At 36.2% G+C, this 27668-nt stretch overlaps 1 protein-coding gene across 2 annotated transcripts in view; it reads left to right on the top strand.

Annotated features, from left to right (window-relative positions):
- Positions 1-13: 13 nt before the first annotated feature.
- Positions 14-27668, top strand: part of LOC120327826 (ephrin type-A receptor 4-B-like) — a 39469-nt gene continuing 11814 nt past the window's right edge. For both annotated transcript variants that reach the window (XM_078114155.1, XM_039394186.2), the window contains exons 1-8: positions 14-245; positions 2290-2360; positions 9195-9355; positions 9607-9727; positions 11352-11450; positions 12208-12385; positions 16871-16975; positions 24435-24590. In XM_078114155.1, coding sequence (XP_077970281.1) covers positions 170-245; positions 2290-2360; positions 9195-9355; positions 9607-9727; positions 11352-11450; positions 12208-12385; positions 16871-16975; positions 24435-24590 — 967 coding nt within the window. In that variant the 5' untranslated portion in view covers positions 14-169. The remainder of the gene's footprint in view (positions 246-2289; positions 2361-9194; positions 9356-9606; positions 9728-11351; positions 11451-12207; positions 12386-16870; positions 16976-24434; positions 24591-27668) is intronic.

Here is a 27668-nt window from a genome sequence, read left to right as displayed (position 1 = left end):
TTTTACAGAGAATTGATAAATAGATAAATATAATATAAATAGATTATATTGCATTGCTGACTCTGATTTATACTGTAAATTTTGATAAGTTTGAAAGTTGGACATATACAAGGGAATCAAATACAGAAACTGCAGAGAAAATTCAGTTTTCCAAGACGGGGAATTAATCATGGATTACGCGAAACTCGCGTTACTTTTTTGCGGCGTAATTTGGATCATTCTGCCGATGTCATTCTCGACTGAAGGTAAGAACATTTGGTATTTTTTTGTGCATATAAATAGCTGGATGGAGAGTACTGAGACATTGTGTATTCAAATGCAGATACTCTACCGCTTTGAACTCATATCTTGTTTTATCCGATGAAGTCAGACTTGGATCTTACTACCGAAAACTCGTAAATATGTTTGCTATTTAGTGGAAAGAAATTAGATATTCTTTTTTATCACTTTGATACTATCTCGTCCAAGAATCCATGGGACAACTGATATATACGGATACTTGCAATTTCACGAAATTAAATTATGTTATTCTTAATTAAATATCTGAATAAATATATGAATGAAGAAACCTATTGAGTTTTCAAAAATATATTTTACCTCATGTTAATGTTAATGAAGAATCCACTCTTCTTACTTCTTTCAGAGTGTTTTTATGACATCATGTTTCGTGTCTATGACGTCACTATTTATACATACATAATCCTCTCCCACTTGAAATGGTATTATGGCGGTAATTTTTATTCCCATCTGCTATATAATTTAAATAATATCTAATTTAATGAGTAATCTACTATTCTTTCGTTATCAAGAACGTTTTTATGACGTCATGTTTCGTATCTATGACGTCGCTTTTTAAATCAGCGCGCCACATATTCCGCCCGCTTCTGAAGATGGTATTATGGCGTCGAAATTCTGGTTGTGACGTTTTTTTTGTCCACTTTTGTTTATCCACAGCCATAAAATGCCATGGACCTCACCCATGTCTGACTATTCCAAAAACTTCAACTTTTCAAATTCAAACTTAATTAGAAGTCAATATTGTTCCATAATAGTGGGTATCATTATGAAGCAAGAGTCGGTTTCTTTTGAAACACGAAGGTGTATTATTACTTCATAATTATCCCACGTTATTGTCAAAAGCAGACGAAAACTGCGTGACTGTGTAACAATACTGAAGCTTAACAACAATGTATACATGGTAATGACAATATACCAAAATTCAGAAAATTAACTGACATTAAATAGTTATTAAAACAGTAATTTGAACGAATTTTTAACTAAACACAAAGATAGCTGTACTGCATCTTTCTTTCTGTCATTGTGTTAGTAATTTCGTTATGTAAATTCGGAATTTTTGTTTTTCTGTGGCATTTGCCAATTTTGATCAGTTGGTTGATTTGAATTTCTATTACCGCGCCATACCATTTACCCTAGTCGCATGCAAAATAATTCATCGACGCTAAATGAGAATAAAAAAAAACAATATATCAAATCAAAAGTTCTTATAAGCAAAAATAGACTTTATTTCTACCCGTTTTTTTTTACCAAAATTGGCAGCTAATATTCACCATTATATTCAGTTTATTATGAGAATCAACGCAGGTGGCGGGAAAACCTGGTTATTAGTTATTATGACGTGAACAAAAGGCATGGGAACACGTTGGAGCGAATAAGAATTCTTTTTTACGTCGCCTTTTATGAGCATTTGGCTCAGAACAAGACCTTATACAAGCGTTATTAAAATACGGTGAAGCTCTATAATTCGATTACAGTTTGCACTTGACTCCAGCAAATGTTCCGTTAAAGATTAAATAACAAATGAAAATTGAGTCTTTGCGTAGTGAGGGGGGAATCAGGAGCTTAAAAATTGGGGCAAGGGAGGAATGTGTCGAAAAAAAATTGGAATCCATTGATTCTATATTACCGCCACATTATGGAGATGCTTACGCCTGCATTTTCCGGTCACTGTCTATATGCTTGAAAATCGATTTAATCTCACTTCGAAGAGTTCACATCCCATGGCAGACGGAAGAATATTTTAATACTCGAAATGTTTTAGGTCGGAATTCAGAAACGAGATTTTGAATCGGTGGCTTGCGTGTTGGTGTAACTCTGCTAAAATTGCTAATTTTATTTTTTAAAAAGGCATCAATCTGTGAAGAATTATGTTTCTAATAAATGATTAGAGAGCCTTTTTTGCAGCAAAATGCAAAATAATTTTCTTAAAATATCATCCTTCGTATCTTGATGGTATGATAGCCAACAAACAACAATATTTTATATTTACAGTCAACCTAACAGACACAAGAGAAGCCACTACTGATCTGAACTGGGATACATTTCCATCGGACGGAAGCGGGGTAAGAATGTTTTGCTACATGTTTTGCTACCGAACTCATTAGATTATACTATATATAAAAACTCCAGGGCAAGCCACGGCGTATATATATATATAAGAAGGAAAAAATTATCAAGGCGTAGAATCAAATTTAAAAATACAATAGCATGAAAAAACAAACGTATTAAATACTTTTTAGACTTGCTTGTTCCAACTCCGCGGATAGGCTTAAAGAGTCATCAAAGCTTCAATCATAGGATGAGACTATAAATTGATGCTATTAATTATAGTTTCAACATTATTCTGCCCGGTTCCGCATGAGTTGAATTAAATCGTAAAACCTCTTTAAAGTGATATATAAATTAGTGAAATCATCAAAGGAAAAGCAAATACAGAATCGTCTTTGATTTGATTAATTAATTAGTTAAAGCATGTTAAGCCAATCGTGTAATCAAAACAAAAATCACGTCGGCTAAACTTAACACGTTCGTCCGAAGTTTAACGCTCAGCTATGAGTTTAATTCACGTTTAATGGAATTGAATTGCGAGTAGTTGCATTAGTCCAGGGGTGTGCAAATATTACGGCCCGCGGGCTGGATCCAGCCATTGAAGTGTTCCATCCGTCCCACTTGTGCAAGCTGAAATTACGAGTATAGTTTTTATGGATATAAATATATCGATGAAATACCGTTATGATAACTAATTGTTACATTGTGCTTTCTATTACATAAACGTTATCGCGGTTGTTGTCAATCAACTGCATTTCTGTTCATAGTTTTTCATATTGAGTTTTAGGCCCCCGGTTCAGTAACGAAGTCTATTATCTGCAACTGGCACACGCAGAAAAGTAACTGCTCATCTCTGCTCTAGGCTAATTCTTGGTATTTAATATGGTGGTGTCACAGGTTAAAGATTCAGTTGTTACAAAATAGTAATTCCTTTCATAACAGTAGTGTCAGTCGCAGACGAAACGTTTAAATAACATTTTACGACTTACGATTCGTGTCACGTGACATCCGAGACAAAAATCACGGTCGTGTGAGATACGGGTCTTGAACCTTCGACCTTTTGCATAAGAAAACAACTTCTGGCACCTGATGATGTTTTGCATATGTACAATACCTTTTCGCTTATTTCATTAGCTTTCCCGCAAACTGCCTGCTACACATACATTATTAAAACGGGATATTCCCAAAATAACTGGTGTTTTGACATTTTTGATAAATTAGATAGATGTTATGGAAAGATATTTTGCCATGATTGGACAAAACATGGCCCAGTATAGATTGAAAAGTATCGTGTTATCAATATACGTACTTGATCTATTCAATGGATGGTTTAGGTAGATATTTGCCACGTTTGGACAAAACATGGAGACTTGGGATTGTACAAATACTGAGTATGGTCTTATCAAACACATATGTTTGTGATTTTTACTGTAGATTAATGCTGTATGTATTTCTATCTGAAATTATGGCCTAACCCTAACCTGATAATCATACTACTACGTTCCAGTGTCCGCCATCTTGGTTCACATACTACGGGAGTACCTAAGTTAATCTAGAATATGTTCCAAACTCTCCTGCGTGCTGTTTTTTGGATCACTCAATTTGAGGATCAATTTATATACAATTCTCTCATTTTGATCGTCCTAGAAATTTATATCTGTCACGAAACAAATTCTGAGATAATTCCCCGAAACGTGAAATTAAAATCTCGTTAGGATAATGTTTTGCCACGAATGTGTCGAAAATTACTGTAAACATGTATCAAATTTTATGCATACTCTTTTATTATTTATAGTTAGGGCTGGAATGGTATTAAATGGAATATTTGAATCGAATATGTTATTCGAATCGGTCCAGACGATAATTTCGAATTTCCGCCATTCTGTATCGATATGAATCCCCCATTTTTTGTGAATACATATTTAAAATATACAATTCTGACAACTATTAACGAAACAGATTTCTTATTATGTGTCACAAACCAGAAAACTGTCTGAATGATAGATTCTATGTGTCCAGTATTCCATGTTTCTCGAGGACCCATCACAATGAAAATATACAATTAGACATATTCCAAATATTCGAGATTCGATTCGAAAAAAAAATATTCTATTTGATTTTGAAATCATCAGGTATTCGAAAATACCCAGTACTATGTGTATCGTTATCAGTAGAGGTTACGCGAGACTAACTACCAATCATTCCCTAATGGCTCTGCGCAAGTGGATCCGTATGCGTGTGATGCAAGGATGCAAGCAAGAAAAAAGATGACTATACTATGCAATTCCTGTTGCGCACTACATTTGTTTCAGTGTGCAGTAAAACTCTTGAATTACATAAAATGTTTTCAAACTGTCAAAATTGCACGAATTAGTAAGAAATTGAAGAATATAGTAGCATACATATGGATGCCATACATTTTTTATCCGGAATTTTTTCTCAACCACATTAATCACACTAATTCAATTTGAGTTTGCGTTTATGTAAATTTTAAAAACATTAAATTTTTTATGTGTCAAAAACAGTTTTGCAATTTGTATATAAAAAGTATCCTCAGAAACGCACGTACATGCGGTTATAAACTCGTGGTATTTAGTATTAAATATTCAAATTTTTCATTTTTATGATGTAATAATGCTTTTTGTTTAGTCACGCGTAAAGTGTTATTCAAATTCCGTTCAAATTTGAATAGAAGAAAGTTTTGTTAAATTTCGAAATTATTTGTCACGTAATAAAGGTCTAATATAAGCCTATTATTGTTGAACTGTTGCGTCACGACGTGGTTTACAAATCTCGTTATAAAGTTTGAACGCCGAAATTGGCGATTAAATCACGGTTTGTTAAGTACGGGGCTTACTTGTTCCAGGCATAAAAGTTCTGTTTATCTGTAGGTTATGTAAGGCCAAACCATTTTTTTTAATAAGCTTATAATAATTTATTTGGAATTTTGGGACAAATACATGATTGGAACATTGATTGGAAACATGGAAAACAACTTTTTTATTATTAAAATTGGGGGTAAATAGTTGTGTTGTAAATAACAACGATGTCTTACCGCTTACAATAAAAAAAAAATTGAAAATAACTAAACACGGACGCTTCTGCAAAAATTTTATTTTATTTTTCATATTAAATTTGTCACAAAATTGACGTTATAATTTGGATTATGGAGGCCCAAATAAACGATCTAAAATAAGTTTTTGGTGCAGAAATTAAAAAATGTAGGTGTACCAGAAAAAACAAACTTATAAAAAATGTAGGTGTACCCGAAAAAACAACTTTTTCAGTTAGGGCATTATGATGCTAGAATGTCATAATTAAATTGGAGGAGGTCTAAGGGGAAAAAATACTTAAAAAATGAATAATCTTTTAAACAGCAATATTGGAAAGGTGAATATTGATAAATGACGTCATAATACCTAAGTGACGTCATAAGTGGGCGTGAAAAGCTTCTATATGGCTCAAAAATTTCATCCTGGTTAATAAAAAATAAAAAGGGGATAGAGGAGGAATATTCAAAGAGATGGGATCTCGAATCTCATGGCCATCTTCTTATGAGTGTATTAAATTTTTCAGGCAATGCCGATTCACAACGAATATGGTCGATACATGCGTAACAAAAGGCCTTAACCCACGAAACTTATAAGTATCGACATAGACTACCTAATTCACTGGTTCTCAAACGTTCCAAGCCGTGCCTCATTTTTAGAATTTATCAAGTCGCGCGCCCCACCTCAAAAAAAAAACTAGCTGACAATAAGCTACAAATAACAGATAGTAAGGCGAAAGTATATTTCATTCAAAAACACGTTAAAAATACGTGGATGGAACGTAAATATCTAAAATAAAGAAAAGTAAATATCCAAAATAAGGCGGGCACGATCAAATCTAACAAATGTAATTTTTTAGATTAGCTTCACGCTCCCTCAAAAAATTGTATACAACCCCCTTGTGTGGGACGCGGCACCGTTTGAGAACCAATGCTCTAAAATATGTTCCTAATGACCCGCGCAGGCTACACCATGCCAGATATTTCGTGGTTTACATTTTGTTTAAAAAGCTCGCCCACGATGTCTAAGGTTACACTTCACTGCTCTTTTATAATATAAGTGGCGAATAAATTTTATTATTTTGGCACATTTACGCGATGTCGTAAAATAATATTTATTTTGTCTCCCATTTGTCGTAGCGTGAAGGAATTTTGTCCCGAATTTAATATTTACGATACACGACTGTGAAATACTTCGTGTGGTGTATTTTATGAAGCGTTTTATGTTTTCACCCCGAACAAGAATCTCAAAGCTGCGACTAGTTCGCCCGGCAAAGATGATCTTAAAAACCATCTTAAAGAGTGTAAAATTGCTTGCTTAGAGCAATTTCAGGGCGAACATTTGGAACACAAAATGCAGCGTGATCGTAGGGCGTAAATTGAATCTCGGCTATCCCGTCCATTCTACGCAAAGGCATGAATTTGTATATATTTTTAATTTTGCTTTCATTTCATCGTGTCCGTTTGTCTGAGTGGCTAATAAAAACCATTTGATTGATTAGTTAGTTACACTCATTAGATTGAAATTTTGACGTGTTTTCGATGTTGTATGAGGATTTTTAAATCTCCATTCCAAACAATGCCAAGACAAGCAGTTAATCAGAGGTGCGGTGGCGAGCTTATTCATTGTAATATGAAAAAATTTTCCACTTTCGCTTTAAACAAGGTTTTGCTCGAAAAGCCAAATACCAAGGGACCGAAATCTTTTTGATTCGACATTGCATATCCAATTTATTACAGGCTGGCGGACATAGCGTTTAAAACTGTGGTATTTGGCCATCAACAGCAACAAGGTAGATCTAACTCTGCAAGGCTATCGCGCGAATTTTTTCATTTCAATGTGGCCCACCTTACTATAGCATCGATGAGAGAAAATTGTTTATTTTAGCGAAACGCGAAACACTGTATTTACTCGAGATTGACAGAGATTTTACCCCGAAACAAATATTTATTTTAATATGATGGATGGATGTGACATTTTAATAAAATTGTGCGCCTTGTTCTTTCCAACAATTTTTATTTTACCCTTTGTTGGATTTCGGATGAATCGTTCGAAAATTCGATTCGCATAGCATCTCCAAAAACTCTACTCACGAGAAACAAATTGGCATAACCATTAAATATTGCATTTTGATGTCTCCTATTGCGGACTATATAATTCTTTAATCCCACTTCAAACTGGCTTCTAATTCAAGAGTCCTTTTCCTAAATGCGGTCTAGTATATGTTACTTGATGGCTAATAACCCGTGCGTAAGACATAACCATGCCGGCGTCGCTGGTTTAAGGTCAGATCTATTTTTCAAACTTACCGCCAGAAAAACACTCTCGCCACAACTCAATATAAAAAAGAGAATGGTAATTATCTAGTTAGGTTTGGATAGCACGTTTATGCAAGGTTTTTGTTGGTTTTCACCGTTTCTTGCTGATTTTGCAAGTTTTTTTTTTATGATTTTCAGTGTTTTTGCAGATTGCACTGGAAATTCAATTTTTCAAATATTCCTAACTTTAATCCTAACTAGATAGTTACTAATTTGTTATTTCAAAACGTGGCGAAGGTGTTTTTTTTCAAATATGGGCTTTGTACAAACATCTCCCATCCACAACATAGCAAGAATTAATACGATAATATTTAAAGGGTCAAAAGTCAAACATCACAATTGCACATGCGGAAGTTATGGTAATAGAACACGGGAAGCTTTCTAAACCTACGAAAACGCTCACACGAACTGTATTTCCTGCATAATGCATTGTTACGCATCACATATGTCACAATTAATTTAGGACCTGCTTCATATTTATAATATTATTGATATAACAAAGGCCTATAGTTTTTTTTTTATCGACGAGCAGGCGGCCACATATATTGAGAGTTTTTGACAGGGGTCACATATCATGGAAGGTTTTAAAAATTCTGCACTAACGTTTTCGCAAAGCTCCATTCAACAGCGTTATTACCTGTAATAAAACAAAATCGCGGTAACGCTCATTACTAACTATAGATCGTTCGAAGATTGAACAGGCAAATAGGAAATGTATGGAAAAGGTTGCGACGATGTTATTATTTGTATCCGAAAACAAGACTGCGGTATTGGCATAAACCAGAGCGATGAAATACGAAAAACAAATTATGGGAAATCCATAAATCTTAATTAACAAATTTACACCACGCCAAATTCACGTCAATCAATCCAAACGCGCAAATTATACAGTGTTCCCTAGAGTAATTAAATAAAAAAATGTTTGCGCACGAAAATTACGTTTCTACAACGACCATGTTTGAATAAATACGAGAACAAAAATATCGCTTAATGTGTACTGAATTGGGTAGGCAATCTAATCAGAAAATTCCTGTTTTTCGAAAATAGAGGCACACAACGTATTAGTGACTGTTTGTTTATACAGCGCCTAGTTTCGGGCGAAAATTTGAAAACATGGAAAGGTAAATTACTTCAAAAAATAATAAAAGAAAAGCAACCTTTTCTCCGAATAGAGAATCTCCAAAAACGGTGTTGTTATTTTCAATTCATATTTAAATATTTGTATTTTTCTGTTCGACATTTATTATAAATTTAAACCCAGTTTCGTTGGGTCGGAACCATGTGCTAGATCATTTTTCTGTGGACTCGGGATGTATTTCGATATTTTTGTTGTCTTTCTAAGCATTACAGTGTAAAGATCACTTAACTGGTTTAAACCGAAATTTTTCTGTCGTGAAAATTTACTGAATTTCACTAAAACTGAATTAAATTAGTAAATCGATACATTTTTTAAAATCTTTCTGTCTCTATTCATTTACAGTGGAACGAGTTAAGCAACACAGACGAGAACCAGGTGCCTCTTCGAACGTTTCAAGTTTGCGGGATTCGAACACCAGGACAGAATAACTGGTTTAAAACGAATTATATTGAATTAAAAGAAGGCGCTAAGAATGTATATGTGGAAATTAAGTTTACTATAAGGTGGGTATAGACACTCGCAACCTTAGATAAACTATGTCATTGCCTTTTTAGTAATTGTGCAAGCATTATTATTATTTTTATGTGATATTTGTATGAGAGAGTCTCTGTTTTACGAAACCTTACCAAATAAAATATTTGAAAGTGTGAGAACATATAATCGCTAATCAAGTCGGTGAAATATCCGAAATTTATTCGAGCAAGTTGGGCAGGTACAAGACTAACCAAGAAAAATATACTAATCATTATTTCAGATCATGCGAAGACCTCCCAAGAGCTGCAACGTGCAAAGAGACTTTTAATTTATATTATTTGGAATCAGATTCGCCAAGTTCTGGGAAGCACAGGAGCATGAACCATAAAGTTTATAAGAAAGTAAGTTATTATATTTATCCACTTAAGTTTCTTTTAATTTTGTACAGAGAAAACATGGAGCAAGTCATACCTTGTACAGTTTCCAGTACTCCTGTAGTATATGTACCAGGTTTGAGTTCCTATTTTCCTATTTTAGTTCTATCACGAGTTCGGGAACTCTTTGTGTTAGCCGAGTGAATATACCCCCTGTCTATAAGTTTCAGTCCCTTCACACAACTTGATGTAAAGTAGGCGAACAAAATCAGTTACCTTCATATTGGTAAACATACTGCTATAGCGCCGTGCTCCCAACATTGTTTGGTGAGTTAGTCAGTCAGCAGTTTTTTCACATACCAAAAATAAGAAGTGTGCAAACTGAAGTAAAAAAAAATAATGTATTTCTGCGTGAAGGGAGACGCGATAAATCAGTGATGGTTATCTAGCAGCGTCACCTAAAAAATTCTCCCATCGACTCCATGGGCGGGAGGGAAACGTGTACATAGCTTTCGCGCTTCCTGGCAATAAACTGAGTCAATAACTCCTTTCCCCTCCTCCTACACACACACACGAACTCACACACAAACACACACCAGACAAACAAACACACACACACACACACACACACACACACACACACACACACACACACACACACACACACACACACACACACACACACACACACACACACACACACACACACACACACACACACACACACACACACACAAACACACACCAGACAAACAAACACACACACACATACACACACACACACACACGCACGCACGCACACACACACACACACACACACACACACACACACACACACACACACACACACACACACACACACACAAACATCCAAACACCCAATCACCCAATCACCCAAACACACACACACACACACACACAAACATCCAAACACCCAATCACCCAATCACCCAATCACCCAAACACACACACACACACACACACACACACACACACACACACACACACACACACACACACACACACACACACACACACACACACACACACACACACACACACACACACACACACACACACACACACACACACACAAACACACACCAGACAAACAAACACACACACACATACACACACACACACACACGCACGCACGCACACACACACACACACACACACACACACACACACACACACACACACACACACACACACACACACACACACACACAAACATCCAAACACCCAATCACCCAATCACCCAAACACACACACACACACACACACAAACATCCAAACACCCAATCACCCAATCACCCAATCACCCAACACACACACACACACACACACACACACACACACACACACACACACACACACACACACACACACACACACACACACACACACACAAACATCCAAACACCCAATCACCCAATCACCCAATCACCCAAACACACACACACACACACACACACACACACACACACACACACAAACACCGAAACACCCAAACACCCAATCACCCAATCACCCAAACACCCAAACACCCAAACACACACACACACACACACACACACAAACACACACACACACACTAAAACATTAAAAAATCAATCAAAAAGTACCTTATAAAATATTTTCTTTGTAGATTGATACAATAGCTGCTGATAGACAAACTCAAGCTACCGATACCGAGACAAGGAAGATTGGACCGATCAAGGGAAAAGGGATCTATGTTGCTTTTCAGGTTCGTTTTTTGAAATTATTTGTACAAGTTTTCTTGAAAGTAGGTACCGAGCCCTCAACTAAAAGTGGAAAGAGTACTGATAGGAAGGTTGAGGTTTCTTCAAAGCAAGTCCCGGGCCATCAAAAAGTAGAATGGGCACAAACCCCTAATCTGCTTAAGCTGCATATCTTAGTCAAATTAGCATAAAAAACAGGGCTATGAGCGCCCAGCAACGGGACTTTGAGATTCCGGGTTTAAATGCCATGTTCAACTTCTCAACAGGTGCACAATGAATTAGGTCAGTTCTTCCCGACCGATGGAGCGCGCATTTTTTGAGGCGACGTGAAGCTAATTAAAAATAAAAATATTGTTAGATTTGATCTTGCCCGCCTTATTTTGAATATTTACAATTCTTTATTTTAGATATTTACGTTCCATCCTCGTATCTTTAACGTGTTTTTTGAATAAAACATACTTTCGCCTTACTATCTGTTATTTGTAGCTTATTGTTAGCTAGGTATTTTTGAGGTGATGCGTGAGACTTGACAAATTCTATATAATGGGCGCGGCTTGAAAAGTTTTAAAACCACTGAATTAGGTAGCCTATGCCGATACTTATAAGTTTTGTGGGTTGAGGCCTACACATGTATCGACCATATTCCTTCTGACTCGACATTGGCTGCACAATATAATACACTCATTAGGAGATTGGGATTCGAGATACCAGCCCTTGGATTTTTACTTCTCCATGTAAAATCCTCCATTTTATTTTAACCAGGACACCGGTGCATGTATGATCATATACTACGTGCGAGTCTACTACAAGAAATGCGACCAAATCACACAGAATCTGGCAACATTCGAAAGTACTCTGACCGGTCCTCAAGTCACTTCATTTGTGAAGGTGACTGGAAAATGCGTTACCAATGCTATATCTACAGATAAGAATGAAAGAGGTAAATGTACGGTAATTTTAAATTTAAAAAAAAAAAATTTTGTTTTGATCTAATGCACCGGATATTGACTAGTGGGTCAGGGCCCGAGTTCCTGATATATATTTTGAATCAGTCTCACGCGCGTAGGATATTTGCGTCATACCATAACCACAAAACCATAGCTACCGTTTGTGGTAAACCTTAATTCATATTCCTACGTAAATTTTCAAAACAAGACACGCCAACGCAAAAATTTATGAGCAAAAATAAACTTTGATTTGGAAAACCGACAACATTTTCCCATGGCTCTCCTGAAGTAGTGAACCAAGATGGCGGACACCGGAACGTAGTATGTGTACCAAGTTAGGGTTAGGACATAATTTTATTCCAATTTTCTTTATTTTAGTTTTATTACGAGTTCGGGGACTAGCTAAGCGACTCCCGTATTATTTGTATCTAAAATTATGGCCTAACCATAACCTTGTACTTTCCACGGCGTAACCGCAGAACCTGCGAACGAAATATCACGATCGATTTCTAGGCGAAGAAAATCAATCATTCGCCAGAAGCTGAAACATCGTGCTCCGTGACATTAACATTGTATTTAGGAAGAGAAAATTTGTAGTGTAACGCAGCGTTTCCCAACCGAGGTGAAACGTTTTTTTTTTTTTGGGGGGGGGGGGGGGGATTTTTGGAAGGAAAAATATAGTGCAACGCAGTTCTTCTTCTTTTCTTCGCAGGGAATTTCATTTTGAATTCGAGTGTTACTAAAACTAACAATAATATTGACGGTCCCGCGACATTAACATATAGCATTCGGAAAAGAAAAGTTGTAAAAACAAACGCAGTGTTTCTAAATTGAGAAAAAATGTTACCGTTTTATTTTGTTGGTATTTCGTTGAATTAGGTCATCGCATTCAATGCCCCATTGCACAAAGTGGACATGCGAATTTTGTTTTACATAATAAAATTGTTCTGCTACATTTTAAATTTGTTTTTCCTATCTGTCCATTGATGAAATTTTGTAATCACTGTGTCAAGGGAGCATATGCTTTTAGGGCTAATTTATATTAAAATCAAATGGGATTTTTTATTAAGTATGTACGTGAAATTTCTGGCGTAATTGCACTGAACGCAAAAAGTTTTTCGTTTTACGGTTTATATTGGATTATAAACAGGCTGTATCCAGGAATAACATTACTTCGAATGTTGAAATTGCATAAATTGACATTTTATGACAATTTGCCAAATACTACATGCACAAATTCGAAAATAGGTAACACTCAGGAAGCGATTGCACATTTTTCGGCGCTTCCGTAGTATGTGCACCAGGATGGCGAACAATGGAACGTAGTATGTGTACCAGGTTAGGGTTGGGCCATAATTTTTCATATATTCAAGTTCTATTACGATTCCGGGGACTAGCCAAGTGACTCTGGTAGTATTTGTACCTGAAATTATGGCCTAACCGCCCTAACCTGGTACACATACCACGTTTCGGTGTCGGTCATCTTGGTTTACATACTTCGGGTGTACCAGCAAACGAACGAATACACCACGAATAGGTAACATCAAGAAACAATTGCGCAATTTTTCGTAGCAGCAGTAGCAATACAATTTTGAATTTCAGTTTGGCGTGGTAATCTGTAGACATCTCATAAGTGACTGATTTAATAACTATTGATCGCGGTGTTCTACAATTCAAAATGAATCAAAACACGCTAGTCTTCTTTATATAAAATCAATCGTTGGTTCGCGTGTAGTTTGTAATACTCTCTAGTGAATAAACATCCAAATCCCTCTCTATTGACTATTTGATACTCCTGAAGTACGCGTACCAAGATGGCGGACACCGGAACGTAGTATGTGTACCATGTTAAGCCATAATTTGTTTTCAATTTTCAATATTTTTGTTTTCTTACGAGTTCGAGAACTAACCAAGTGACTCCCGTAGTATTTGTACCAAAAATCATGGCCTAACCTGGTACATATACTACCCATATTTGTACACTAATAATAATACTGTGATCGGTTTTCCTCTCTCCAGAAAAAAAATATGAAAATCGTTCTATATTAATGGGATTGCTAAATAATATTCAAATTTATGTGGTAACAAAACTCGTATGAGTTATGGGAATTCATAAATATTTTTTGTGTTTTATAGCGGTGTAACGGTAATTATGAAAAATACAAAAAAGTTTTAAAAGTCGGAGTTTGCAAGTCCGGGTGTACAGAGTAAAAAAATTCTCCAAACGAATATTTTGAATAAAAAATAAACTTTATATATTGACAGAATATTTCTGAAATATCATTTTGCTCGGAAATGGCTCTTTATATGTGGCGTTATTTCTCCTTGTTTATCGTTTTATTTGAATGATGACGTAATAGTTATGACGTTGAAACCCGAAAACAAAATTTTAAAATTATAATAAATGTAGAAATAATAAAAATACAAAAAAAAATTGTTGGAAAATTTTGTTTTTGCTCTCCCCAGAGATTTCTAAAATGCCTCGAAATTCAAAAAATTATGATTTTGGGACAAATAGGGTGCGGTTACACACTTATAAATTGAATTTGACGGTTACTGCCAAGCTGGAAAAATTCTTTTGACTGTACAAAAGTCCGAGTGACCTGAAATGTAATTATGAGGTCTTTAGACGCATTAGCTCGTAAGCCCCGCACGTTGAAATATATTAATCATCGCCAGGTCACGGAAACTTGCTTTAAGAACATAGAATCTGTGTCAAATTGGGGTTTAATTTGTAAGAAAACTTTTACTGTGTGTAGTTGGACATTTTAGTTTGTTATTAATTAATACTTTTTTATTTGTAAACTGAATAAATTAAGAATGAATGGTGATGGATATGTCGCCTCAAATGCTATTTAAATGTCTTTCTCCGTAAATTTTGGGAGTGAAAATTTATCGCTAATCGTGGTCTGAATGGCCCATAAACCTGACATGAGCAAACCCAAGCCCGCGGGCCACATGTGGCCCGCCGCTTCATTATCTGTGGCCCGCGTCACATTAGGAGAGTAAGCAATTAATCGCATTTCAAATCGTAATTAATTAAAAAAACATATTGTTACATATTATTGATACTTATATTTGGCACTAATGTCACTGAGTTCACTAGTATTATGGCTAACTGAGACATTAGCCTGAGATGGCTATGTCTGATAACTATGTGTTTACGCAATGAAAGTGTTTATTTTGCATTGCACTGTTTATCTATTTTTGGCACTATTGTGGCCCGCGAACAATGAAAAAATAAATTTGTGGCCCGCAGAGCCGACAATCTTGGACCACCCTGGCTGGTGGATATACTTCTGGAGCGCCCTTTATTCGTAGCCAGAAACGGTTTTTATGTCATTTCTATCTTGAAAGCCTACGTTTCCCTGGCTTCGGCCGGACCCGCTAGTGGCATATCCTGGCACTTGGAAACTCAAGAACCGATTCCTTCGGAAGATCGAATCCTTCTACAAATAGTTACTACTTAAGTATTTCTTATCTCTTGTCTATTTCCTCATTCAGAGGGAAGGCGTGTAAATCATTTTCATTCAAAAAAGGGATCTTTTGTACGAATTCCCCACCAATGTTTAAAATAAGAAAATTAATAAATATCCAGTTTGGGTTAGGGATGCAGATTGCGATGGAAAAAGAAATTTTTAAATCGTTCCTAACCCCAACTAGATAATTACTAATTCGTTATTCAAAAACATTGCCAGGGTGTTTTTCTGAAATCTCACATTTTCGCATTGGTGGCGGATACTTTGTACAAAAGCTTCAAAACAGTAATACAATTCCAATATTTCAGCATGCAATACGATCTCAGAACTGTCAGTGAAATTGACTTTTTGGCCAAGTCACAAAACATCCATTTTAGAATAAATTAATGTTTTATCACACGGAAAAATAATCTTATTTCATCACGACGAGTCATTCGAAATTTCACGACTAAAAGCGCCTTGGACATATTTTGGTTTGCGATTAATATATATGATAGAGAAATTGGCTGTCTTTTGCGGGATTGGCGAATTCTGCAATCAACGATTTGCTACGTTTCCGATCTACTGCGTATTGCAAACAGTGTTCGGAGAGGGTCTAAAGCAGGGGTGGGCTAGGTTTTCGAATCAGGGGCCAAAAATGTTGCCCACCTAGACGGTCGGGCCATGTAAGCGTGACGTAAAAAATTACATTTTATGAACAGAATTTTATTTACAGCTTTACCAAAGCAAAAGTTGAAAACAATAGGCCTCGTGTCAAAACTAAATCGCAATCTCAACAAATTCCTTGAGCTATATTTTAGCATAAACATCAAAATTTGGTTTTAGTTTGGTTGCAGCATCATCAGGCGGGCCATAATCATCACCCGGTACACACACTACGGGAGTACCGAATAAAGTGCTGTGTATGATAGACCATACCTCTGAGTACGCATCTTTATCTCTTTAATTCTTGTTTGTACTCTTTGTCGTTTCATCCATCTAATTTTTGTTTCATTTCAGGTCCAACTCTTCTCTGCAACAGCGAAGCAAAATGGAAACTTCTTGAAGGATCTTGCCAATGTCTACCGGGATATCAACCGAATGAGAACAAGACTGAATGCACTGGTAAGTGACAGTTAGTGATGGAATTGTCAATATGTGGGGAAGGGTCGTTGAATGGAAATAGTAGTCTAGTTAACTTAGATTGTTTTGTGTATTCTTTCTGTGCGAGGCACAAATGCACAAATAGTAACCTGTATGTTTGAACTTTCGGAGTTGAAATTTTTCGATATTAATTTCTGGTTTCTGATTACCTATCCGGTTTCTTCTAAATTAGGTACTTTGCATTTTATTAGACAATGCTTATTTACGTCTCTCGCTTAAAACAAAGATAGATGTAATCTTCAGTCAGGGGCATATCCAGGGGGAATGTGAAAAAAAACTTTTTTTGTATCATACAAAGCACTTTTTTAGGTGCTCCCGAAGTATGCGAACCAAGATGGCGGACATCGGAACGTAACATTGATAACAGGTTAGGGTTAGGCGATATTTTTTTCCCAATTTCCCTTAGTTTAGTCCTATTATCAGTTCGAAGACTAGCCAAGAGCCTCCCGTAGTATGTATACCTAAAAGTATGGCCTAACCCTAACCTAGTCCACATATTACATTCCGATGTCCGCCATCTTGGTTCACATACTTCGGGAGCCCCCTTTTTTGTAACTAGAAACGCTTTTTAGACCCTCGGAACTCTTGAAAACTCACGTTTTTTAACCGGTCCCGCTAGCTCAGGGTGGTCATAATCAAGGCCCGCGGGCCATACGTGGCCCGACGTTTCATTATATGTGGCCCGCGTCGGATTTGGAGTGTAATTAAAAAATCGCCTCTGATGTTTTTCGTCATAAAATTAACCAGAAAAATCTTTTGACATACTGTTACAACACTAACATCACTGAATTGACTAGTGTTATGGCATTTTTTCCGTTATGAAGAGTTTGAAATCTTACACTAAATGTAGATATAGGAAGACTTTTACATGTTTTATCAAGTTTTTTGGTGGTTTTTGAATGTTTTAGATTGATCAATGACAAATACTGATCAATGCGTTTGCACAATTAAAGTTTTTTTTTTGTATTGCACCGTTTACCTATTCTTGGCACTATTGTGGCCCGCGAACAATGCAAAAATAATTTTGTGCCCCCCGAAGCCGACAACCTCGGACCACCCTGCCTAGCTGTTAAGGTCTAACTTGCCACATTACAAATTTCAAACTCTTACCTTCTTTGGAAACTCCGGGCGGCTGCGGTCTTACCGCTAGGTCATCGCGCCATCCAAAATTATTATTAAGTTGATGGCTGGATCGTGCGGTGAATTTATTATTCTTAGAGTCTGACAACGAAAAGCAAATAAATATGCAATATGCATATTGTTTACTGAATATTGATTTTCTGTCGTTACCACAACAGTTAGGTTAAAAGGACAGGTGTTAATTATAATTCGAGGCTAAAGAGAGGTCCGCTTTGAATAAAAATTAGTCCCGAACGTTCGTGTGTAAAAGCCTACATGTTAATTGCATGAAGTTAGTCGTTCAATAATTTAGTGTTAGGTTAAACCAGGGATGGGCAAATTGTGGGCCGGATGCGGTCCTCACATGTTTGCTGAAATGATGACTGTAGTTTTAATGGATATAAATTCCTGTTGAAAATATCGTCATAATGAAAAATAACGATTGTCAGATTGTGCTTCTTTTTATTAGTATATAAACGTTAACCAAGCAAGTTGAACTAGTTTTTGTAAATAAACTGTTTTTATTCAAAGTTTTTCATATTGAGTTTTGTACCTCCGGCCCAATATCCAAGTCTATCATCTGTAACTGTCCCACTCCGAAAAGTAATTGCCCACATCTGTCCTATATGTTAATTGCATGAAGGCGTCGTTTAATAATTCAGTGTTAGGTTAAAAGCTTGTTCCGTTTCGGTCAACATTGAATATAAAGAATTTATATAGAGTGCCGGTTTTGATGGATGTAACCGTTGCAGCGTATGGCTAATTATCACTCCTTTTTACTAATCCGCGAACACGCAAGGCACTACTATATATATATATTGCACCCTGGTTTGGGGACAGGGGAGGAGGGGTGGTTGAAACCTTGGGAAATGTTCAAAAAAGCATTTTCGTTACTTGAAACGCCTTTCAGACCTTGAAAACTCTTGAAAACCTACTTTTTCGGTCTCCGGCCAGATCCACTATAGCTGATACGGTCTAACTTGGCAATTAGAAATTTAATTTCAGAAATAATAATTGAAATTTTCTGTCTACGACCGTTTCAGTGGCTTCACAGGCAGTCTCTTTCTCGGAGAGAATAAGCGTAATATAAAAATGGCAACACGAATTTTCGTCTCACATTTGTTTTCACAGAGGCCTACTGTTTACTATACCATATTATGCAAAGCCCATTTTGTATTATAACCTAATAGAATTATGACATCATGATTTAATTACGTCATTTGAACATCTGGTACTGTGGTATTTTGTTTGCATTGAGGCGACCGCCCACAAAGAATAGTAAATTATTTTAGAGTTTCAGCACTAAATACGAATTAGGCTTTTTACTAGTTATAAGTATTTCAACTATGATCAAACATATCTCGATGTTCTTTTATAACCTACGGGATATCACATCGAAGAATTGGCACACTTTTAAAAATCACGAAAAATAATAAAAAAATTGAAGTGACTTCAAATCTTATTCGTTGATAACTCGTGTCAAAATTGGACTCAAAATGGAGTCGTTATGCTTCACTGATTTTTGGTCAAATAAAATATAATAAATTCATATTTTAACTTAGATTAAAGCGACCAATTATGACAAAAATTACTGTAAAAAATTAGTAGTATTTCCGATTTTTTCGGTATTGCTCCTTGTCTCAAACCTCAGACAGAATAAGCCAATTATTCCATAACCCGCAACGGGATCGCTTGTATAAAAGGATTATCTAGATACCCAATTTTCTTTATTTTTTACTCTCGGCTTGGCGTGCATGGCATAATGGAAATTGCTAAGGTTCAATAGGGTAGTAATGCTTTTCAAAGTGTAAAAAACATTATACTGTATCACACATGGTCCTTTTTAAACGCTTTTTAGACCCTCAAGACCCCGCCCTCCTTTCACACACACACCTAAACGTACAAAGTAGGCTCATTTCGGATCAGACAGAGCGATTGCTGAAATGGTATAATTCTGATATTAACCAAACCAACCGATAGCATACCGACGGGTGGGCCATCCGACTGCGAGCTCCATACGTCGATTGAAATCATATAAACGTCCCTACGTCCAACTGTGGCGGTTGACGTTTCCTTAAGCGTTTTAGCAGGGTTATTGGTGATTTTTGACGGTTTTTCACTGTTTTTAAGCGTTTTAGCAGGGTTACTTGTGTTTTTTGACGGTTTTTCACTGTTTTTAAGCGTTTTAGCAGGGTTCCTGGTGTTTTTTGGCAGTTTTTCACTGTTTTCAAGCGTTTTAGCAGTGTTCTTGTTTTTTTTTTAAAGGTTTTTCACTGTTTTTAAGCAGTTTAGCAGGGTTCTTGGTGTTTTTTGACGGTTCTTCACTGTTTTTGGGCGTTTTGGCAGGGTTCTTGGTGTTTTTGACGGTTCTTCACTGTTTTTAAGCGTTTTAGCAGGGTTAAATGGGAGAACATATCCAGCACCTACCGATTTGAGTGATCCAATACATGGATCATGAACGAAATCCCTTTTTTGTTTCGTCCGCCTGAAATTTGCATCAGATTGACTTGCATGTCTCGAAATATGGAAAATTTTGAACTTTGTTCCTTGAACCGGGTATAATTATTTCGTTATTTTTACGAGATTATTAATCATTTGCGTTATTATCATAACACAAATTGATATCAAAATTTAAAATGATCCGATACTTCAGACAGAGCGATTAAACAATCAGGGAAACCAAGACAGATATATAGCATACTGATATACGGATAGACTGAAAAATTTTTTACGACTTTTTATTTATATGTGTTATTATATCATATATTGACAATGAAAGGCTTCCATGTTTTGATACTGATGGAAAACCAGACAGATTTACTGATATATGGAAACGTGACAAAAAGCCTGCGTCATATTCGCGGCTCGCATCACACTTGCATATTAAAGTGCTTCATTACAGAGACACTAAAGGAAAACTTGACAGACGGAAATATTTGAGATGAAAAAAATAATTTAACATTTTTCAAAAAAAAATTTCCAAGCGCATTCACTAATAAATAAAGGGAACTGATCCCTGAGTTAAGTCACAGAAAAACACTGATTTTTGCATTATTGCAAGCTTTTTCAATGCATGACGTGGAGAGCAGAAATTTTGACCTTCTTGAGTGTCAGATTTACCTTTCTAATATCTCAAATAAGACGTTTGTCTCAGAGAATCGAGACATTTCATCGATTTTAGGTGTTAGGACATTGGCTAATTAGATTTTGGATTTGTGATGAGATGGATCTGAGCGAAAAAAATGTTGTAGCAATGTGGTGTGCGCGTATGACGTAGATTTAAGCTATCTTTGCGTCGCAAATAGAATAGTATCAATGGTGACCGTACATTTGAACCCATGTACATTTGAACCCATGCGTATATCCACGGGTTCAATCTATATGCGGGTGCTAAAACCCATGGGTTAGGGTTAGTATGGGTTTAACTATCCGTGAAACAAAAAAAATTCCATAGGTGCAATAGCATACAGGTGCAATTGTCATGGGTTCAAATGTACGTGGGTTCAAATGTAATGGAACCGTATCAATGTTATGTTGATATATAGTCTGATTTCAGACAGACGAAACGTTACAGAAATACATTCGTGAGAGTGTGCAGCAGGACTCATGAATCACATAGTATTGGCATTTAATGGGTATTTAAAATCTTGATTTTAAACAGAATACATATCTCTTCACCCGAGCGGTATTAAATTTGGCGGGGGATGCCGATTCGGGAAGATATCGTTAAATAGAAGGACCTTGCGTATCAGTGCCTCTTATATATATTTAATTCAGGAAATAATGTCATAAAAATAAAATTAATCAACTCAACATTATGGCTTTAATAAGGATATTTTCAAAATCTTAATCAAAACGCATTGACATATGTGAGAAATGAGTCTGCTCAAATATCCCAAGATAAGAATCCTTGGAGCTGTTATGTCAACCTGAAATTGATATTATCTGACACAGTTTCGCAAGTTGAAAAAAAGGGCTGTAATTAAATTGAGTTTAATACGGCGTATTCTCTAAAATATAAGGTTTTACATAATGAAGGCGGTTTCCCTATGGTGGTTTCCCTATGGTCTTGTAAGTGGCAAACCTAAAAAAAAACATAAATTTTTTTTTAACCGATTTACGAATTAATCTACTTTTTTACCTATAATGAGTATTACACATATTTGGTTAAAACCCCATGCCCACCACCTCATCCTGGATGTAATGAATTTGTTAGGCGTTGCCGAAACTGAAAGATTCTTTACAATTCGTTAGATATCTTTGGCTACTTGCAACTATCTTTGTTCAGGATGAAAAGGGATAAACGGTACTCCCGTAGTATGTGTGATAGGTTAGGGTTAGGTCATAATTTTATTCCGATTTTCCTTATTTTAATTCTATTACGATTTTGGGAACTGTCTGTGTTAGTCATGTGAATATCGAATACCCATAGGTTTCAGTGCCTTTACACACCTTGGTGTAAAGTAGGCGAACAAAATCAGTTACTTCCATATTGGTACACACACTTCTGGAGCGCCTGGAAAACATCTCAAAAATTAAATTAATTATCACCTGATTAATCAAATATAAGTCTAATTTTTCAAATAATAATCAAAACGCATTGACATAATAAGAAAAATGACTGCTCAAATATAGCAAGATAAGAATCCTTTGGCCTGTAATGTCAACCTGAAATTGATATTATCTGACACAATTTCACAAGTTCCAAACTCTCCGAGGGTTAAATCGATATATTACTGAATATGCGCCAACTTTCGTTAGCGAATCCCACGCTTAGATCTCATATCTGACATGAATGTCTGGGAAAAAGTAAAATTTGGGATTAAAATGATTAATTATGAGTTTAGATAGATTGGCTCAATGGCTTAATGCTGAGTTTATCAGTCGGAAAGGATTTCTCCAGAAAAGGGAACTTTATTTTTATTTTTTTTTTTGGGGGGGGGGGGGTATGATATATATTCCTCACATATTTAGTATTATTGTGAAACACATTTACTTACGCATTCCGCACTCCAACATCCGTCGAAAAAGATTGGGAACTATGATTCCCAATACGTAACATACAGCATATTATTAGAACGTGGAATTTGAAATTAATAGGATTAATTATGAGTTCAGATAGATAGGCGCAATGGCTTAATACAGAGTTCTCAGTCGAGGGGAAATCCTCCTTAGAAAATAATTTCATGTTTTTTTTGTTTTGTTGGGGGGGGTGGGGGGATTTTACTTTGTATTTGATGTAGTACTAATATTATATATATATTTATATTCTATACATAATCAGTAATATTATAAAACATATTGATGTTAATTAATATTAATAATATTAACACATTCTAACATCTATTGGAAATGCTTGTGGAATGTGACATCACATCATGACGTCACGTTCCGTTTCAATACCTCCATTACGATTCCCAATATCTAATATACAGCATTTTAGTATTATTCGCCTTGATAGATAGAATTATATATAACATCTTAAAATAGAGTTGTTATTGGAAGCACACGCGTCGCCAGTACTTCAAAATATAGTGTTTATCTGTGGCTTAATTAGTATAATTAGGACTTATAAGAGGCAATTACAGCCACTTAATTTGTTGTTCGTACTTCTAAGCTGTTGCGACTCTTTGACGACAGAGTTAATTCGTTAATTCGTAGCTGCAAGTCAACAATAATAATTTCATAAACAAATTAACTCTAAATTGAGTGTTTTAGTTTTGTGAGGCTTTTGTTCGAAGTCTGTGTCACTTGAGTTGATTGTAAAAAAAGACTATAATTGTAGCTGCCCTAAAAATCAAACATTTTGTCAAAATTGTAGTCCCAAATATAGCTATTCATACTAAAGGCATAACCAGTAATTTTCAAGGGAGGTGGCGAGGGGGGAATGTTGTATGATTCAGAAAATTCCCTCTTTGGGATAGGGGGATTCCGACTCGCATAACATTGCACCAAAACCAACCAAGCGTAACTTGACAGAATCCTGGGTGGCCGTACATTTGAACCCATGTGTATATCCGTGGGTTCAATCTATATGCGGGTGCTTAAACCCATGGGTTAGGGTTAGTATGGGTTCAAATATCCGTAAAACGAAAAAAAAATTCCATATGTGCAATAATAGTATGTAGGTGCAATTGTCGTGGGTTCAAATGTACGTGGGTTCAAATGTAATGGAACCGAATCCTACTATACTAAATTCTCATTAAAATCAATCAATCGTGACTGGTCAGAACTAAACCATACCAGTAATTATATATATTCCGCAGAAATTTCATTTAAATTTCATTTTTTTCTATTTCAGAATGCCCAATCGGTTACCACAAGTCTACAGTTGGGAACAGTCGTTGTATGAAATGCCCTAAGAACAGCGTGACAATAAAAGAAGGCTCGCAGAAATGCATTTGCACGAAGGGGTATTACAGAACGTATAAAGAGAGCGCCAGGAGTCCTTGTACAAGTAAGTTGATCAGAGTATTCATTCTCCATCGCAGAAGTTATTGGTAAAATCTTTCATTAGAATCATTCACAGAATCATTAAAGCGTGACCGAGCAGAATGTTGCTATAGTAACAAGAAAGTACTAATGTCGATGTCATTTATATATTCGAAAGCAGTGGTTTTTAAATTTCGCAATCCGTCTCATAACGAGGGCAAAGCCAGACATTTTTACGGTGGGGGGTTCTAAAATATTTAATTGCCAAGTTAAACCGTATCAGCTGGCGAGTACAAGGTTTTCAAGAGTATTGAGAGTTTAAAAATCGTTTCAATCTACGAAAAATTGTTATGTGTGACACAAATAATTGTCATTTTTTTTTGAAAAGGCGGGAGTACGACTCTCACCCCCCCCCCTCCTCCTCACCCATTCCTGGCTACGCCTCCGTCTCATAGTAAATAAGTTTTGTGTTGCTATCTCCACGCTATCGACAGATTTCGGTTTTCTACAATATTTGAAATAAATGCATTTATGCCGCGTCACAAATTAAGTCTCCTGGGACGTTGCGTGGACGCCATCGACCTGTTGTCAAAAATATTGTCTTATTGGAAAATAATGTTTGATATTAGGGGACGTAAGTTGACATTTGCACGGATAAACCACAGAATATTACCAAACGTGGAACGACATTTGCAGGCGCTTCAGAAGTATGTGTACTGTAAGGGACTGAAACCAATGGGCAGGGGATATATTTACTTGGCTAACACAAACAGTCCCAGAACTCATAATGAAACTAAAATAAGGAAAATCGGAATAATATTATGGCCTAACTCTAACCTGGTACGGCAGTACCCATTTGTATAATCGGAATAAAATTATGGCCTAACCATAACCTGGTACACATACTACGGGAGTACCCATTTATATGTGTGCAAACAGTTGTATGAATGCACGCGTGTACGCGATTGTCTGATGGTTTGCGACTCTGGAATTATTCTAAAATCGTAGGATTAAATCAACTTTAAAAACTTCGAGCAATTTTTACCACATTTATCAAAATATTCGAAACATTACAAACAGTGGTTCTCAAACGTTGTAGGCCTCGCCCTCTTTGTAGAATGTCCCTAGTGCTCCACGTCAAAAATAACTAGCTAACAATAAGATACAAATAACAGATAGTAAGGCAATAGTATGTTTCATTCAAAAAACACGTTGGAAATGGTTCCATTACATTTGAACCCGTGTACATTTGAACCACGTAGATCTGAAACACGTAGATCTGAACCCACGACAATTGCACCCGCATACTATTGCACCTATGGAAATTATTTTGTTTTACGAATATTTGAACCCATACTAACCCTAACCCATGGGTTTTAGCACCCGCATATAGATTGAACCCGCGGATGTACTCATGGGTTCAAATGTACATGGGTGCAAATGTACGGTCACCGTTGGAAATACGTGGATGGCATCGCAATCTTTAAACAATAAAGAAATGTAAATATTCAAAATAAGGCGGGCAAGATGGAATCTAACAAATACTTTTATTTTCAATTGCCTTCACGTCCGCTCGAAATAAGTTTAGAAAGTTCGAAATCAAAATTGAAAGACATAATTTCGAAAACTTGGCCATTTTCGCTTGAAACCCCTTTTTTTAGTGAGAAGTAAGTTTGCTAGATCGGTTAGAACAGGTTTAAACCGGGTTTATCTTGATTTTGCACGCGGTATATAAATGGATGCTCCATGTTTTCTCTCAAAACCAAGACATTAAAGTTGCCAAAAGACGTAAATTTTGACGGATTATTTTTACATTGATGTCGAGACAAAAACGCTGATAAATTATACGCTCATTCGTCACGCCAACATTAGGGATTTTTTTCGACTGCTGTAACATTTCTATGACACATGGTAGAATGCTATTCAAATGTTGATCGGGACCGTATATCCATATCTATTCCTAGCCTGTTGTTTATAACGTAGCCCGATAGCCGGTACTTCCGAAGTATCTGAACCAATATGGCGGACACCGGAACGTAGTATGTGTACCTGGTTAGGGTTAGGCCATAATTTCAGGTACAAGCACTACGGGAGTTACTTGGCTAGTCTCTGAACTCGTAATAGAACTGAAATAAAGAAAATAGGAATAAAATTATGGTACACATACTACGTTTCGGTGTGCGCCATCTTGGTTCACATACTACGGGAGTACCGACTACTGGACTACGATATAGACAGAGTACCCAATAGTCTACCGGGAAGGATATTACTTGACTAGATTGTTGCATTAATAGAAAATGGTTTCATGAAGCGGTCATACATACAATGGCAATTTTAAATCGCAAGAATTATTATCCTAAAGTTTTATTCACAATGTCGTATTTACAATGTCATGATAATATGGTTTATTTTCAAATTCACGTCATGGTTAGGAACGGTTTCCAAATTTAGGGAGTGGTAGATATTTTACTATCAACGTTGAAACTAATTGTAATTTAAAGGGAATGCGTTATGTATTTGACTGAACATTTGCACTGGTATGCAAACCTCTTTCTGGATATTCAAAAACAACTATAATAATGTTAGGAATTAATGTGTGATGTCACAGTTCAAAATCAGGTAGGGCGGGGTATTTAAAATAGTAGGAGGGGTGTCCCCCCTAAACGAGGGAAATCACTGGTGCGGGGACATAACGTTATATTTTTGTTAGGGTCGTACGATAGGCTCCAAAATAGGTATATAATGCGATTTCGACATCCATTGGAGAGGAAAGCTGATAAGACAAATTAAACACATGACGACCCACGGCTTCTCGTACGACTCTACTTACAACACAGCATATTTGAGCCTTCATGTAATCTTACAAATCGCATTAATAATTAATAATATCACGTTTCTACTGAACCTTAGAGTAAGGCTTTGGACTCAAAGTATTCTATTTTGCACTTGCCTATCACTCGTTGAATCATGTTTCGGAAACAGTCTTGGTGACAAGGGCACAATAAGGATAGTACAGCAGTTGTTATGTTTCGGAAGGTTCGCTATCATCATAAAAGAGTTTTTAAAACCGTGGCGTGGCTTCACTTAGCAAAACAGCTGCTGC

Source organism: Styela clava, chromosome 7 (genome assembly GCF_964204865.1).
Source record: "Styela clava chromosome 7, kaStyClav1.hap1.2, whole genome shotgun sequence".
Taxonomy (NCBI): domain Eukaryota; kingdom Metazoa; phylum Chordata; class Ascidiacea; order Stolidobranchia; family Styelidae; genus Styela; species Styela clava.
The sequence above is the reverse complement of the archived record's forward strand: the minus strand, read 5'-3'. Positions and strand labels throughout refer to the sequence as shown.